This window comes from Sodiomyces alkalinus, assembly GCF_003711515.1.
Source record: "Sodiomyces alkalinus F11 unplaced genomic scaffold SODALscaffold_1, whole genome shotgun sequence".
Classification (NCBI taxonomy): domain Eukaryota; kingdom Fungi; phylum Ascomycota; class Sordariomycetes; order Glomerellales; family Plectosphaerellaceae; genus Sodiomyces; species Sodiomyces alkalinus.
In genome coordinates this window covers 5,918,411-5,933,630 of record NW_021167079.1, presented here as the reverse complement: position 1 = coordinate 5,933,630, position 15,220 = coordinate 5,918,411, and the positions used below count along the sequence as shown (strand labels likewise).

Sequence of the window (15,220 nt, the reverse complement as noted above, 5' to 3'; positions counted from 1 at the left end):
CATCCGTCTCCTCCCACTTCAACGGGTCTGCCGACCCTCAACACCACCGCCGAACCAAAAGTTCGCATCAAAACGCACATAGGGCGACTCTATTTTCCCTTGCTGGAACTCCCGTCTCCCCCACCACCACCGCAAAAAGACTAGGTCGACGAGATCTGCCACGACCTTTTTCTTTCTTCCGTTTTTTTTTTTTTTTTACTTTTTTTATTCTCCCAATCCCTTCGCCCCTTCGCCCCTTCGCCCCTTCGTCCTCCTTGTCTCTGATATCATGCGAAACGCCCCTAGTTGAATATGCACCAGGTTTGACTGAAGGCGTCCCATAATTTTCTACCCCGCGATTCCATCGTCAGATCTGGACCCCTCGACTTCGAATTTGCCGTCCAGTGCTCGATCGAGAGACGTGCCTCGTGCCCGTGCCCCTGCCCGCGCACGCGCCGTGAAGCCGACGCTGCCCTCACTCACCTCCCATCATTTCATAGAAACCCTCGCTGCCACCCACCGACTGGGGGGGAGGGGGGGAGCCAATCCCAGCGATAATGTCCACGTCCTCCGGTACACCCGAGTCGTGGGTGTCTTCCTTCTGCTCCCTGTTGGGCCATGAATATTTCGCAGAGGTGTCGGAAGAGTTCATCGAGGATGACTTCAACCTTACTGGCCTACAATCACAGGTTGCCATGTACAAGGAGGCTCTTGAGGTAAGCGAGTTCGTCCCACAAATGCCCGCTCCCTCCCACGTCTGCTTTCTCTGTTAACACATACGGGCCGTGTGGTAGATGATTCTTGACGTGGAACCCGAAGACGACGAGGAGGACGAGGAGGAAGAAGAAGAAGAGGAAGAAGAGAACGAGTCGGGCGATCCGGAGCGAATGACCGCGCGACAAGAGCGGCGTCATACCCGCATGGCGAGCGACCTCAGCGTCATCGAATCATCGGCCGAGATGCTGTACGGCCTCATCCACCAGCGCTTCATCTGCTCAAGAGCCGGCATCCAACAAATGTGCGAGAAGTACGAGCTGGGCCACTTCGGCTTCTGCCCGCGGACCAACTGCGACCAGGCCAAGACGCTGCCCGTGGGCCTGTCCGACATCCCCGGCGAGGACACGGTCAAGCTCTTCTGCCCGTCCTGCCTCGACGTCTACGTGCCGCCGAACAGCAGGTTCCAGACCGTCGACGGCGCCTTCTTCGGCCGCACCTTCGGCGCGCTCTTCCTCCTGACCTTCCCGGAATACGACCTCACAAAACGTGGGGCCAGCGAGATGCTCCGCGGCAGCAGCGGCGGCGGTGGCGGCGGCGACGGCGACGGCGCCCGCGTCCACGAGTCGCAGTACGAGACCGTCAACGGCATGTACGCCCGGAACATCGCCCCCGGCCTCGGCGTCGGCCGCCTCTACGAGCCCAAGATCTACGGCTTCCGCGTCTCGGAGATCTCGCGCTCGGGCCCCAGGATGCAGTGGCTCCGCGACCGGCCCGACGACATGACCGAGCTGGACGAAGCGCGGCTCTACGCCGAGCTGCATCCCGATTCCGACGAGGACCACAACATGAATCCGAACAGCAACACCAGCGGCAGCAGCCGCCGCCTGGTCCGGCGGCGCCCGCCCGGTAATGCGCGCCTCCACCGGAACCAGGCGGCGCGGAACGGGAGCCCGATGAACGTGGAGGCGAACGGTGGCGCGGAATCGGAGCTCTAGACGGTGTCGTCGTTACAGATGAGAGGAACATATCATATACACCAAACGATGTGGTTTATTGGCGGGAGAAGGGGGTTTCGCAACCCTCGAGCCTACTCTACTACTTCTTTGCTTCGTCCCAATTCGGAGCCCGCGGCGTTGCGGTGAACTGGTGTACTACTGGTGTACTACGGTCAGGTCAAGGTGGACATGGCAGAAAGGGGGGGGGGGGGGGGGGGGAGCCAACAAAAGGCAAAGGAAGAACAACAAAAGGCAAAGGAAGAACACGATGGATGAAATCTGGGCTCTGTGTCTTTCTATGTCTGTTTTCTCCTTTTTTTTTTTCTTCTTTTTTTCCCCCCCATCATTGTTTCCTTCTCATACTTCTCTCGGAGCATATGGTTCAGGGCCTCACAGCAGCGGCCTTTCCTCTTCCTCTCCCCTTCTTGTTTTACCTTTGCTCGAGGTGGCCTTGGGATCAATGATCAATGAGGAGGTCTGAAGATGTTGTGGTGCTTTGCTTCATGCGGGATAGAGCTTTGTAGGTCACAAATATGCATGCATCCTACTCCAAGCGTACTCGTCGTGGACGCCTTTGGCCTTGGGTTGCGCCATGAAATGCCTTCTCATCGGTCCCTCGAGCCAGGATAAAGGCAGCTAACTGCATTAATTGTATTCCTGTATTGGTGGCGAGCATCCGTACCACGCCCGTCCCTATGTGTTGTCATGACTGCCGTCCATCCATCCCATCATCAAATCCTCCAATCCGAGACAAGAAACGAGAGAGAGAGGAGAAAAAAAAAAAGGGGGGGGGGGGGAGGAGAAGGGATCCGTGAGATAGTTCGTTCCTTCAACGCCTGCCTTGTTGACCTTGTGGCTTGCGGGAGGCCGTCCTCTACTCCGCAAACCTGTCTGGTGAGCCACCTGCCGGGGTATCTGCTCCCTCTCTCTCTCTCTCTCTGTGTGTGTGTATGTGTGTGTGTGTTTTGATGGGCGGGTTGTCCCTTCAACTGCAGTACTATTTTCGCATCTCCTTGTCGTGCCGCTGTTACGCTTTTGTCTTATCTCGGTTCCCAAACCACCCGCCAAGCTCCCATGCACCTTCCGCATAGAGACACGACGTGCGGACACCGTCATCGGCAATGCCGAGCAGCAGCGTGTTGAGCCGCTTGAAGTCGATGGGCTTGGGGACCCAGCCGTCAAAGCCGGCATCCGCGTAATTGTCCCTTTCCCGCTCCACCAGCGAGGCCGACACTGCGAAGATGGGGATGCGGCCGTTGCGTGCGGCGAGCGGGGAGTGTCCGCCGTGCTGATTTGAGCGCTCCAGTGACCGGATCATCTTAGTACTCGCGATTCCGTCGACGATGGGCATCTATTAGGGGGGGTGGGGGGGGGGTTGGCAATGTCAGGTCAGTTTCTAGTTCTTCGGGGTTTGATATGATAGCGCGGGGGTTTTAGTTGAGTTGGGCTGCTTCACGGGGCTGACGAACCTGCATATCCATCAGAATCACATCGAAGGACCCGGACGTTTCGCGGAATGCGACGGCGCACTCTTCGCCGTTGACCGAGTTGTGAACCTCGTGGCCTGCCTTCTCTAACCGTTTCCGTATGATCTTCATGTTGATGGGATCATCTTCCGCAACGAGGACATGGAGCTTCGCAGGAACGGGGGCAGCAGCTGGGACGTTCGCCGTCTTGGTCTTGGTTTCTGTTGCCGAGACGGGCGGTCCAGCCTCTGTGGTGGCGACCCGAGACGACGCATCGGTCAGCTGGGGCCTGTCGGACGGTGCAGGTGCAACACGAGGACTTTGGGAGACTTGTTCTGCGGGAGGTGCCGCCGGTTGGCCATCCCCGCCATCGGCCTTCGGCTCCGGGGGGCGAGCAAGCGCGGTGGCGTCTTGGGTGCTGTTATCCCAAGCTGGCATTGCCAGCTCGCGGATATCGTCGTGTCCTTCCTGTGCCCGGTCTTCGGAATCTGGCGCCGCCTCTCCATCGAGGGGCAGGGAAGTATGGAGAGCATTGATGAGAGCCTCGGCATCACCGGGAACCGGCTTGTCCCGCTTGCCCATGGTAGGAATGGCTTGGTCTTTTGGGCTGTTGCGACTTGCCACCCTCGTCTGCGAGGCAGTTCCAGTTCCAGTTCCGCTTCCGCGATCGATCAAGGTTATTTCGCCGTCAGCCGGAGACGCAGGCATGGAGACTGGTGCGATAATCGACCCGGTCACAGAGCAGGCCGGTCGACTCTCGTCTTCGGACGACTGCATCGCCTCTTCAGGCAGGTCGAACGGCAACTGAATCACGAACCGAGATCCTTGGCCTTCCTCGGACTTGAGACGCAGCTGGCCATTCATGTTTCGTACGACGCGTGCCACAACAGCGAGCCCAAGGCCCAAAGTACGGCGCTCAACGCTGGGTTCGGACTCCCGAGGCGACTGTTCCGCTTCCAAGCCGACCTGTTCGAGGTTGCGGAATAAGGTGTCGAGCTGGTCGGAGCTCATCCCTGTCCCCGTGTCTTGAACGACAATCTCGACCCGGACTCGACGATCCAGCACTTCGGTCACGTACAACTCCACCTGAACCACCCCCCCGGCGCCGGTGCTGGTGCCGGTGTGCTGCACGGCGTTGGCCACAACGTTGGAGATGGCTTGCCGGACCCGTCGTCCATCGCCACACACCAATCGGGGGAGGCCCGGGTGTTCGACGACGGTGTATTCGATGCCTTTTCTTCTGGCTTCATTCGCGAACATATCCGTGGCCTCGCGGAGGCACACGGACAGGTCGAAAGTCTGGTCCGTAACGGGAGCCTTACTCTGCTCCGTCTTGGTCAGGTCGAGAAGGTCGTTGATGACATAGATCAACGACTTGGAGGCGGAATGGGACTTGGCCAGGTTGTCCCTCGTCTCCTGGTCCAGGCTTCCTTCCAGCGCAATCTCGAGATAGTTGATGATGGCGTTGAGAGGCGTGCGCACCTCGTGTGCCGAGTTGGCGAGCAGCAGCTGCGTAAGCCGACTGCGCTGCATGGCCGCTTCGCGCTGGCGCCGGACCTCGATGAATTTGCCGTACACGAGACAAAGAACGGCGGCCGTCTCGACCTCGTCCTCGGACCACTCCTTGCACTTGCCAAGCACCGTCTCGCGCCAGAGATGGAAGCTCTTTCGGGGTTCCAGGTACGCCTTGGTACCCTCGCGGATCGTCTTCTCGTACGGGTTCCCGGCCCACTTGACCTCCTTGGCCTGGCCTTTCCGGAAGAAGACGACAAAGTCGTCGCCGGCGACGCTCAGCGGGACGTAGAGGAGCCCGGCAATGACGGAAAAGCCGGGAGGGTAATTCAGGTCGGGGAAGTCGGCGCGAATGTCTTGGGACACGGTGACGGCGGTCAGCTGGCGCATGCGCAGGTATTCGAGCATGGCCAGGGCCTCCTGGGTCTGCTCCAGCTTGCCGAGGATTTTGGATTCTCCCTGGATGGAGACCAGTCCAAAGTCGGCGTCGAAGAGCTTGAACAGGTCGTCGGAGGATGCGGCTATGTAGCCGGAAGGGTTCTTGTCGGACGGGGTCGTGTTGATCAGTTTCCGGGCCTGGAGCCTGGACGCGTACGACAGCCGCTCGATGTTGCGCGAAGCCGTGTCGCCGATCAACCGACACATCTTGCGGACGGGGAAGGACACGCGCATGCCCTTGGGCCCGTAGGAGTGGCAGGCGATCAGCCCCCAGAGCTCGTTGAAGGCGGTGATGGAGACGGACATGGAGGAGCGGACGGCCATGTTCGCCAGGTACTTGACGTGGATGGGAGACATGGCGCGCAGGTACGAGTGGCTCATGTCGAGGGGCTTGTCGAGTTCGTCCTTGGACCTGCAGACCAGCCTCGCGGATTCCAAGTCGCGATCGTAGAGGAGCCTGACCCTGTTGAGTCTGTAGAGCTCGCGCGCCTGTTTCGGGATGTCCGAGGCCGGGAAGTTGAGGCCCATGTAGAGGTCGAGGGTGTGGGTGGTGTCGACGAGCTCGGTGACGACCTTGCCGTTCTGCGCCTTGTCAAACTTGTAGATCATGACGCGGTGGAAGCCGGTGAGCTCCTTGACGATGCCGACGAGGATTTTGAGGAACATGTCCAGGGAGGTGGCCGAGGCAAGCTGTTCCTGGACCTGGGTCATGATGTCGAAGACCTGCATGGCGCCGGCCTCGCCCCTGCGCCTCCTTGCGGACCTCAGCACCCTCAGAGGCTTGCTGAGGATCTCGGTGCTTTCGGCAAGCTCCTCTCGGGTCGGGGTCGACTGCAACGTCTCTTCGGGGGTCTCCGGAACGAGCTCGCCCGGGGGACGGAGAGGGTAATCGCGGTCATCGTCGAGTTCGAATTCGCAGATGATCAGCTCGGGGTGGGCCCGGTTGATGTGGATGGCGCACCAAAGCCTGATGGTCTTCTTCATGGGCGGGCGAACCGAGAGGCTGAAGACTTCGGAGCCGCTAACCGCCGGGTCGGCCTCCTCGTCCCGGATGAAGTCGATGTGGTCCAGGAGGTTGTCTTGTTGTTCGTCGGTCAGGATGTCGAGGAAGTTGGAGAGCTGGAAGAGCTGCTGCGGGGTATATCCGATGATCCTGGCGGAATTCTCGCTGACGTAGCGGACCGAGAAGTGGCCGTCGTCCTCCTCGCGCAAGGCCACCAGCAGGCCAAAGGCTTGAATGGCACCCGGCGTATGGATCGGCTCGTCTTCGCATCGCTGGAGAGTCTCCTCCCTGCCCGTTATGACAGCATGGCCGTCGTCGGTCATGACGTGGCGGAAGCGAGTGGTGAACATTTCCTCGTTCACGGGCTCGTCCAAGATTTGCGAGTCCCCGGCACCACCCCCCTGGCTTGTACCACCGGCGGCGGCGGCATTAGCAGCATCATCCCGTGAACCCCAGTGTTCTTCTTCGGCGTCGTCACCGGTCTGTTGGAACGAGAGGGGTAAAGATGACGACGGCGACCGGTGGCGGGAAGAAGCAGAAAGCGAAGCAGAAGCGGTGGGCGCAGCGTCGGTTGGTATGTTTGCCGTCGAACTGGTCAGGGTATGCTTCGGCAGTGACCTGACAGTGGAAGGGTCGGCCGACGATGTGAGAAACGGGGAGAAGGGACCGGACGATGTGTTGGTGCCATAAGGCGTGGCAGGGCCGAGTGACACGGCATCCCGGCCGCCGCGGACATGGTCGGAGTGGGAAAGGTTGGTGACGTCGCCGGCGTAACTGGAATCTCGCCGGACAGCGGTACTGAGGACGGAACGGATGGGAAATACTCGGTCGGTTGAATCTGATGTGGCACTATGACTGAAATGAGCGACGGGTCCGGCAGGCCGTAATGATGTAGTGTCGGCGGCCGCACTGGCCACCTGCGGTTGAGGAGCTGGTTGAGGAGCTGGCTGAGGAGCTGCTGGCGACAGCGGTGGCTTGTCGGTGGGATGGCCGTCCATTCTCTGGGGGGGCTTGGCCGGCGGGCAGCACACCGACAAGTTCTGCAGGAATATTGCCGCGCACGTCCGTCTTCTCACTGATTTAATGTGACGGCACTTTTAGAAGCAAAAGGCTGGCGGGAGGGGAACGGGGGAGTTTGTGGGGGCAAGACAGCGAAGGGCCGAGACAGCCAGCGAGGAGGCCACTCGGAAAGACGTCCGTCCACTGGTTCTGCAGCATCAAAGTCTGGGTCTGGGCCCGGGTCTGGGTCCGGGTCTGTATCCGCTACTAGTAGCTAGTCTCGTTGCCAAGAGCGTGGATTGGCCAAAAGATCGAAGCGGTTGGATGGAAGGAGTGAAGGTGATAGAGAAGGTGATAGAGAAGAGAGATTTGGGGGGGGATGGACTTGAAAGAGAAGCATAGGATCCGTATCGCAATGTCAGATTCCTGGGATCGACAAGCCGATATCAACCCATGGTCAATCTTGGGGGGAGAATGGCGAAAGGTCTACGTAAAGCCCTGCGACATTGCCAAGTGAAAACCGAAGCCGGAGAGAGAGCTTTGGGAGCTTTGAGAGGTGGTTAATGGTGGTTCGTTTAGGTCGTGGGAATGTGGGATGTGGACTCGTGGAGTGGCAAAAGCAATGAGTGGAGTTACTCCCGTAGGTACGTACAACGTACACCTACTGCACGGCCACATCATACACGTGTACTACAGGTACGTTGTACATGGCTTGTGTGGTTCCTGCGTAACTAATAAGCCACATATTTCGGAGCAGAAGCTCCTAGACCCCGGTGCTTGGGCAGTAGTGTAATAGCGGGGAAGCAAGTGGCAAGTGTGTAAAAGAATTTTTTTTTTTTTTGGAAGAAAGTGCTTACCTTACAAATTATGGAGTATCTGTCTCTTAGGTATCCGCAAGGTACACAGCCTGCACTGCAGTAAGGTACACTACGGTACCTAAGACCTACAGTGCCTACGTACATCAGGCCGACGGGTTCTCTTTCCTTCTCTTGGTCTTTTCCCCTCGTTCTAGCGTGGGTTTTGCTTTTGCTTTAGGAGTAATCTCCGGAAAAAGGAAGGAAAAAAGAAAAGAAGAAGGAAAGAAGAAGGAAAAAAGAAGAAAAGAAGAAAAAAAGTGTACCGGCTTCAAACTTCCCCTTCCAACGAGAAAAGCTTCACGACAACCATCAAAACACAAAACGCGCAGAGTATATATAGTTTATTAAATATAGAAAAGGAAATATAAATAGTAGGCCGGTGGCTCTCGCAAGCTAATTTTCGGAAACATAACCCGGTTTCGACTGTCGATCTATAAGGTAACCAAAGACATGTACACTGAGCACACCCTTACCACGAACTCAACTCCACAGATCTATCATCGAGGGAAAGACCATCTACACCCGTCTATGGCTTGCAAAATAGACGGCTTGCCCAGCTCTTCTTCTCATCCGCCTTGGCATATCCCTCCTCCTGCACATTGTGCCTGCCAACGATGGTCAAGAACACCTGGTCCAGCGTCGTCGGGCTCACGCTGAAATGCAACACGCCGAGCTTCTCCTTGGCCTCCTCCAAAGCCACAACCAGCCGCCCGAGCACGCTGTCCGAGAGATCCTCGCCCGACCGCGTGATCTGGTTCTGGTTCTGGTTCTGGTTCTGGTTCTGCGGCTGCTGCGAGCCGAGGACCGCATTCGCCTCGCTCGCGGGCACCGAGAACCGCATCTGACCGTGATACGTCTTGTCAAACTCCGCCGAAGGGAACTTGCTGGTCACCCAGTTGCGCACCCGCTCCGTCTCCTCGGCCTTCGTGTACGGCGCGCTCTTGCTGATCAGATGCACGTGCAGAGCGTCGCCGAACCGCCGCCGCAGGTTCTCCGTCGTGCCGAGCGCCAACATGCGCTTGGCGAGGATGCCGGCCCGCGTCGCCAACGCCGCCGCCTCCTCCATGCTGTGCGTCGTGAGCAGGAGGGATCGCCCGGGGATCGTGGCCGCCAGCGTCTTCCACATGATGCGCTTGGCTGCCGCGTCGAGTCCCGAGGACGGCTCGTCCAAGAGCACCACCGTCGGGTTGCCCATCAGCGCGATCCCTAGGCTGAGCTTTCGCTTATTGCCCCCCGAAAGGGAATGCGCCATGCGGTCCGAGAACGCCTGCAGCCCGACGGCAGTCAAGATGGCCTCCACATTCCCTGCCACGTCGGCGATGCCACGGACCCTGGCGTAAAACTCGAGATGCTCCCGTACCGTCATCTGGTCCAGCGCGTCGTGCTGCGGGCACACGCCGAGGTTCACTCGCGCTGCCGCCAGCTCCGAGAGCACCGACTTGTCCTCCACGAAAATGTCACCTCCGTTACGGCTCGGCTTGAGGTCGCCGCGAATCAACGAAATCAGTGTGCTCTTTCCGGCACCGTTGGGTCCGAGCACCGCGAACACCTCGCCGCGTTTGATCCCGAACGTGACGTTGTCCACCGCCGTGTTCTTGCCAAACGACTTTGTCACGTTGACCACCTTGAGGCCATTATCATCCGTCGAATCCGGGTTCTTGATGCGCACCTCCTCGCCTGCCACCTCCTCGTCAATGTCGTCAACCTGGGATTCCGGTACACCCTTCCTCCGGAAGAGAGAGCGGATGGACGACCCTGGGGAACCGCCATCTGCCCAGAGCAAGAATCCCAGGAGTAGGGCCGACTGCACCACGAGATACAGAATCGGTCCTCCGTACTGCAGCATACCCGCGGGGTTGGGAGCAAGCCGGTCGTCTTCGCACGCCGTCGAGAAGATGTTCAGCGCCACCAGGAATGTTCGGAAGATGGAAGAGATGGGCGCAAAGATGGACATGACGAAGTGGACAATCAACAGCGACCTGTCGACGGTCTCGATGGGCGCCGAGGTGAAGGTGAAAAAGTAACCAATCATGTAGATGAGGAAGACCACGGCCTGGTACAGGGCGACGCTTGCATAGGCCCCCAGCTGCGTCTTGCTGAACAGCGAGACGCAGTACGCCAGGAGGATGGACGCCAGGCCGTAGAGGATGAAGATCAGGTACAAGTATCCCACGTGGTACCAGATGTCGGAGAGGGCCGCCCATAGGGCTATGCAAATCGCGGAGGATACCAGCACGATGGAAAAATCGAAAGCGATGTAAGCCAACCACAGCGGCAGCGGCCGCACACCGTTCGAGTACTGGAGACCTCGCACGTAGCCCCGCCGCTCCGTGCTCGGGTACAGAGCGAAAAAGCCCGGGTAGACGCAAAGAATGAGCGTCATGTAGACCAGCAGCTGCAAGGAATCCGTGTTTTGATCGGCCCAAGGGATCTCAAGCGGGGCGTAGCGTGCAGACACCGTGACATTGGTTAGCAGCATGTCGAGTATATTTTGACCGAGCAGGGCGTTCACCATTCCGCCCCTGTTCCCGCGGTAGGCTAGGGTGGGGGGGACGTCATCATCGCCAAGCCAGAGCCCTCCAGGCATGAGCTCGGTTCGCCGGTCAATGACCGACTCCCTGAAGGACTCGAAATCGTCGACGATGGTCGTGTTCTGCTGAAGCATCCGCACCAAGAAAGCCATGGCGCCGCCGTCCGAGTCCGAGTCCGGCCCTCCGCCGCCGCCGCCGCCGCCGTTGGAACCACCGCCGGCCGCGTACTCGAAGCTGGGACCGAGAACCGCCGCCGCCGCCGCCATATTGAGCCTGCTCGAGGGGCCGATGACGAGCCCCAAACCGCCGCCGCTGAGGCTTAGACCCTGGGCTTCGTTGCTGAAATTCTCCTCCGGGGGCGCGCAGCTTCCCAGCTGGCCGTCTTGGATAAAGATGGTGGTGAGACCTGCGGCTATGATTGGCAAAAGAAAGGCGGCGACGAACGGAAGCCAGTTCGTCTTGAAGACGGTGCAGCGTTTCCGGAACAGGATCCATGCTTGTTGAGGGTACGAGATGGGCTTCCCGTCCATAAGGGTCAGGCCCTTTTGCGGTGAGCTTGTGCCTGTCAGCGCATCCTTCTTCTCGGACAGGTCCGCGAAGCCGTCCTGGGAGCTTCTTTCGGAGTCGCCTCGGGCCTCTTCGGCCAGATGGAGGAAAACGTCCTCGATGGTCGGGCTGGAGAAGCGATAGCCACCAATGCCGTGAGCTTCGAGGGTGCGGATGACCTGGGCAGCGAGCGCGGAAGATGGGGCTACGTAGGTGATGACGTCGAAAGCGACCTGCTTTTGGACCCCTTCGACATCGGGGACGTCGGTGATGCCAGTATCCTTGGGCACAATCACACGGTAACCGGCACCGAGGTCGTTCTTCAATTCGACTGACGAGCCGCTGGCGCGCAGGGTCCCCTTGGACAGGATGACGATTTGGTCCGAGAGCATATCAGCCTCGTCGAGGAAGTGCGTGGTGAGGATTATAGTGCGCCGCCCGCGTTCGGCCAAGAGAATGTCCCAGATCTTGCGTCGGCTCAGCGGGTCTACGCCGCTACTGACCTCGTCGACACAGCATACGGCACTGCCACCCGTGAGCATCATGCCCAGCTGGAGCTTACGCTTCTGGCCGCCAGAAAGGGTCTTGGAGCGGGCCTTCCTCTTGAGTTCGAGGTCGATGGACTTGACCAGGTCCCGAATTTCCTCCTTCGAAGCGAGTTTTCCAGGCGACTTGAGGCGGTTGAAAATCCTGACATGCTCCTCGACCGTCAAGTCATCCCAAAGCACGTTCTTCTGCGGGGCAATTCCGAGACCGCCGGTGCCATCGATGGTAATAGAGCCGCTTGTGAGCTTGTTGGTGCCGGCAATGCAGTCTAGGGTAGTACTTTTCCCGCTGCCGTTGCTTCCGAGTAGCTTGATGATGTGGGCGAGAGGTTAGCGAACAAGAGGGAGAGTCAAGAAGAAAGAAGAAGAGGAGAAGAACTCACGCCTAAGATTTGGCCTCGCCGCGCTTCCAAATTCAAGCCATCAACAGCCCGGACGGTCTCACGCGGTTTCGAGAAGACGGAGAAGACGCGCTGGAAGAAAGTCGGGGGATAGTACTTGCTAAAGCCTTCGAGGCGGACGGAAACATCGCTATCGCTGCTGCCGTCCGTGGACAGCTGGCCATAATGCACGACCCGACCTTTGCTGCTGGTGCCGAAGCGGTGAGCCTCGATGAGGGCTCCGATGGCGGGATAGGCAAAGATTTGGATGATGGCGAAGACCCAGAAGACAATACCTGCGACGTCGAAGGAGCTGGTTGGGGCGACGTTGACGAGGTTCATGCCGATGCGCTCTCGCTCGTAACTGGCGACGGTGACGAAGAAGTAGACGTAGTTGCAAGGAATGAACAGCAAGCTAAGGGCAATGACGGGGCCGGTGCCGGGCCTCGTCAGGACCTGGGCCAGGACGCCAAGGAGAGCGGTGGACAAGAGGGCGGTGATACCGCTGAGCTGGGCCTTCTGGAAGAAAGACGAGATGAGAAGAGCGGCTGAGGTCATGGCCAGACCGGCGATGATGTAGTAGATAAGCACGATGCCCATGTTGGTGAAGGAGAAGATTCTGATCTGCAGCACGATGGCGCTGATGACCCAGCCCGGAAGGTACAGGAGAGAGAAGGTAATGTGGTAGGACAGGATGCGGGCAAGCTGGGCGATCCAGCGTTTCCGAACGGGCATCATGGCGTCGATGAGCTGGATCATGCCACTCTCCCTCTCGGCGGCGATGAACCCGGTCATGTGGTAGGCGACGAGAATGATGGTGGTCAGGAAGGCGACGGCTAGGAAGTTGATGACGCTCGTCTGGTAATTCCTCCGCACGTCCTCTCGGTACTCTTCTTCGGTCCTGGTGGTGAAGGGATAGCGGTCGATGGTGGCGGGAAGATCGGCGGGCCGGGGAGCGGATGAGTCGGCGGCATCGTCGGAAGCGTTCGCGCGGGCGACATCGGAAATGGCCCCGTCCACAGCCTTCTGAAGCGGTAACAGGTAGCGGTCCATATCGTTGCGGTTGCTGTTGACGTTGATGCGGAAACCGGTGATGGCGCCATCGTGGAAGAGGGTGTAGCTCCAGATACCGGCGTCGCCCTCGGTAGGCGACGAATGGAAAACGACGGCACCGAAGCAATCGGTCACGGCTCGCTGGCCGGGCTCGCAGTCTACGTTGAGGTCGCGCTCGCTCTGACGACGGAGGACTTCGATACCGTCGACCGACTCGGCTTCGGTGACAAGAGTGTCGATCACACGGTCGATCGGGCCATCATCGAAGCCGCTGTTGACGAAAACGATTCGATGACGGGAGTCGGATTCTCCCAGGGCCTGAGAGAGGGAGCGGATGGGAGCGGGTTCGCCAACGCCGAAGGTGACGGGGGGTAGGAGGAGGTTCTGGGCCACGCCGAAGAAGATGGCGAGGATAACAGGCAGAATAAACGAATTAAAGGCGAAAGTAAACGGGTGTCGTATGAGTATGATGAAGTTTTTATGGACTAATGTCCCCGTTTGGCGAAGGAAGCCCATGATGGTGGTGTCTAGTCGTAATCGCCAGTTGAAGGCCGGCCAGCCTCTGAACGAAGATACAGACCTCTCCTCTCTATATGTTGCCTGTTGCCTGTTCCTACTCACTGTGCCAATGTCTGTTTGGGGTCAGTATGGCAGAATTAGGGTGTAATGGAAGATCGTAGAGGTGATCAAGGATCATCACCAGTGACCAACCCACCACACATCTCACAGGAGCAAAGGGGGTAAGAGAAGGCTCTAACTTACTCGAATGGTTATCAACGGGTAAATTGTTATTCCAGTCTTGAATATTCAAGTCAAATGAGACCAGGCGGGAAGAAAAGGAAAAGAAGAAGAAGAAGAATAAAAAAGGAAAGGAAAAAATCGAGAGAAAAGGAAGGACAAGTCAAATAGGCTGTTACAGAATTCAAGGTGGAAATGCACCACCAACCCTGCTCTTGGGCTCTGAACTCAGAGGATCAAGAAGCAAAATAATACTGGCAACAGCGTCAGTGTCGAAACAAAAGAAGGGGAACTATGAATAATAACCAAAAGGAGTGCGGGGGGTTCTAGGAAAAATAATAGACAAGGTGAAGCGGAAGCGGAGAGAAATTCAAAGGGAAGCATGAGTTGGGGAGATCTCGTGGGATTCTTGATGACGACGACCCTTGGGCTATCGCTTTGATCGGTATTTTCTAAGGCAAGGTACCTAGGCAGGCAGTCGACTTTAGCTGGGCGTCCCCCATCTTTCCTTCCCTTTCCCCCTGTGGCTGAGCTCCTTTTGCGCCTTGGGGAATGAACGAACGCGGAAAAAAAAAAACCGTTGTCAATTTCGGGAGCTGCCCTCCAGGTATGGGGTACTTCCTAGCTAGGTAGGTACCTGTATGGATTGGATACTTATTTCGGCGATGTACTCCTTATTAGCCCCCCGCTTCTGTATCATCATCAGCCAGTCAAGTCATTATCCGTCATACCTCTCTGCCCTTCTCACGAATACGGTCAGGTATTCCCTTCGGAAAGGAAGCCAGCTACGGGGTGCCAAGCTTACCGAAGGCCGGAAACGACGCTGCATGGGCCAAGGGTATAAGTGCTTCCTTAATTGGTTGGCTTCTTAATCGTTTTGCGACTTAGGGGCAGGAATTCGGGTATGATTGCGGATGTCTTGGCCTACCTATTGTACTCGGTACTTACTCCGTACATTACAGGTAGGCAGATTTAGGTAATTAGCTAGGTACCTTAGGTCCTAATAAGGCACCCTCGCCGGGCTACATGTGCCCCTGGTGCTTGTACCTAGGGCCCCTCTAACCTAAAAACCGCGCTATCATCGTACAGCTAACCCCAGAAACGTCCCCTCCTCAAACCACAACTGCGTCAGATGCGACTCATCAACTTATCGACCGTTGGACCTAACGCCTATTTACAACGTACAAACCGAGACCGTTAGCATAGAGCACTCTTGCTCTTCAACGTTGAAATATCACTACCTAAGTACGGAGTACTTCGTATATTAAGGTACGTTATACATTTAAAATTTAGGCCTCGCGTAATTACCTGCGCGCCGGACGAATTTCCGTCCGTTGTCCATCCTCTGCCCCACGTTTCGGTCCTGAATATGTTCCGAGGTCCGAAGTCCGAAGTCCGAGCCATTCGCTTCGTTTTGTTTTGCGGAGAAGTAATAATGCCTTGCTCCGCCACGCGTCTTGG

The 15,220-nt window shown here is 57.8% G+C and overlaps 4 protein-coding genes across 4 annotated transcripts; 2 read left to right on the top strand and 2 right to left on the bottom strand.

Annotated features, from left to right (window-relative positions):
- The first annotated feature begins 197 nt into the window (after positions 1–197).
- Positions 198–1,766, top strand: SODALDRAFT_305315 (casein kinase II regulatory subunit). Its single transcript, XM_028609003.1, has 2 exons — positions 198–695; positions 774–1,766. The coding sequence occupies exons 1-2, from the start codon at positions 537–539 to the stop codon at positions 1,689–1,691; spliced, it is 1,077 nt and encodes a 358-aa protein (XP_028471135.1). The 5' UTR covers positions 198–536; the 3' UTR covers positions 1,692–1,766.
- A 141-nt stretch (positions 1,767–1,907) lies between these two features.
- SODALDRAFT_327520 (hypothetical protein) lies at positions 1,908–2,358 on the top strand. The gene has a single exon (XM_028610455.1). It carries the CDS (start codon positions 1,960–1,962, stop codon positions 2,170–2,172), a length of 213 nt encoding a protein of 70 aa, XP_028471134.1. The 5' UTR covers positions 1,908–1,959; the 3' UTR covers positions 2,173–2,358.
- A 360-nt stretch (positions 2,359–2,718) lies between these two features.
- On the bottom strand, positions 2,719–7,108 carry SODALDRAFT_266601 (hypothetical protein; the record flags this gene model as incomplete). The annotated part of the gene is made up of 2 exons (XM_028607496.1): positions 2,719–3,042; positions 3,161–7,108. 2 exons carry the CDS (start codon positions 7,106–7,108, stop codon positions 2,719–2,721), a joined length of 4,272 nt encoding a protein of 1,423 aa, XP_028471133.1.
- A 1,384-nt stretch (positions 7,109–8,492) lies between these two features.
- SODALDRAFT_336719 (ABC transporter) lies at positions 8,493–13,537 on the bottom strand (the record flags this gene model as incomplete). The annotated part of the gene is made up of 2 exons (XM_028612617.1): positions 8,493–11,897; positions 11,972–13,537. The coding sequence occupies 2 exons, from the start codon at positions 13,535–13,537 to the stop codon at positions 8,493–8,495; spliced, it is 4,971 nt and encodes a 1,656-aa protein (XP_028471132.1).
- Between the last annotated feature and the right edge of the window lie 1,683 nt (positions 13,538–15,220).

Coding starts and splice junctions, on each gene's coding strand:
- SODALDRAFT_327520 (XM_028610455.1), top strand. CDS start 1,960: ATGGATGAAATCTGGGCTCTGTGTCTTTCTATGTCTGTTTTCTCCTTT.
- SODALDRAFT_305315 (XM_028609003.1), top strand. CDS start 537: ATGTCCACGTCCTCCGGTACACCCGAGTCGTGGGTGTCTTCCTTCTGC. Junction 696..773: donor TGTACAAGGAGGCTCTTGAG/GTAAGCGAGTTC, acceptor GCCGTGTGGTAG/ATGATTCTTGACGTGGAACC.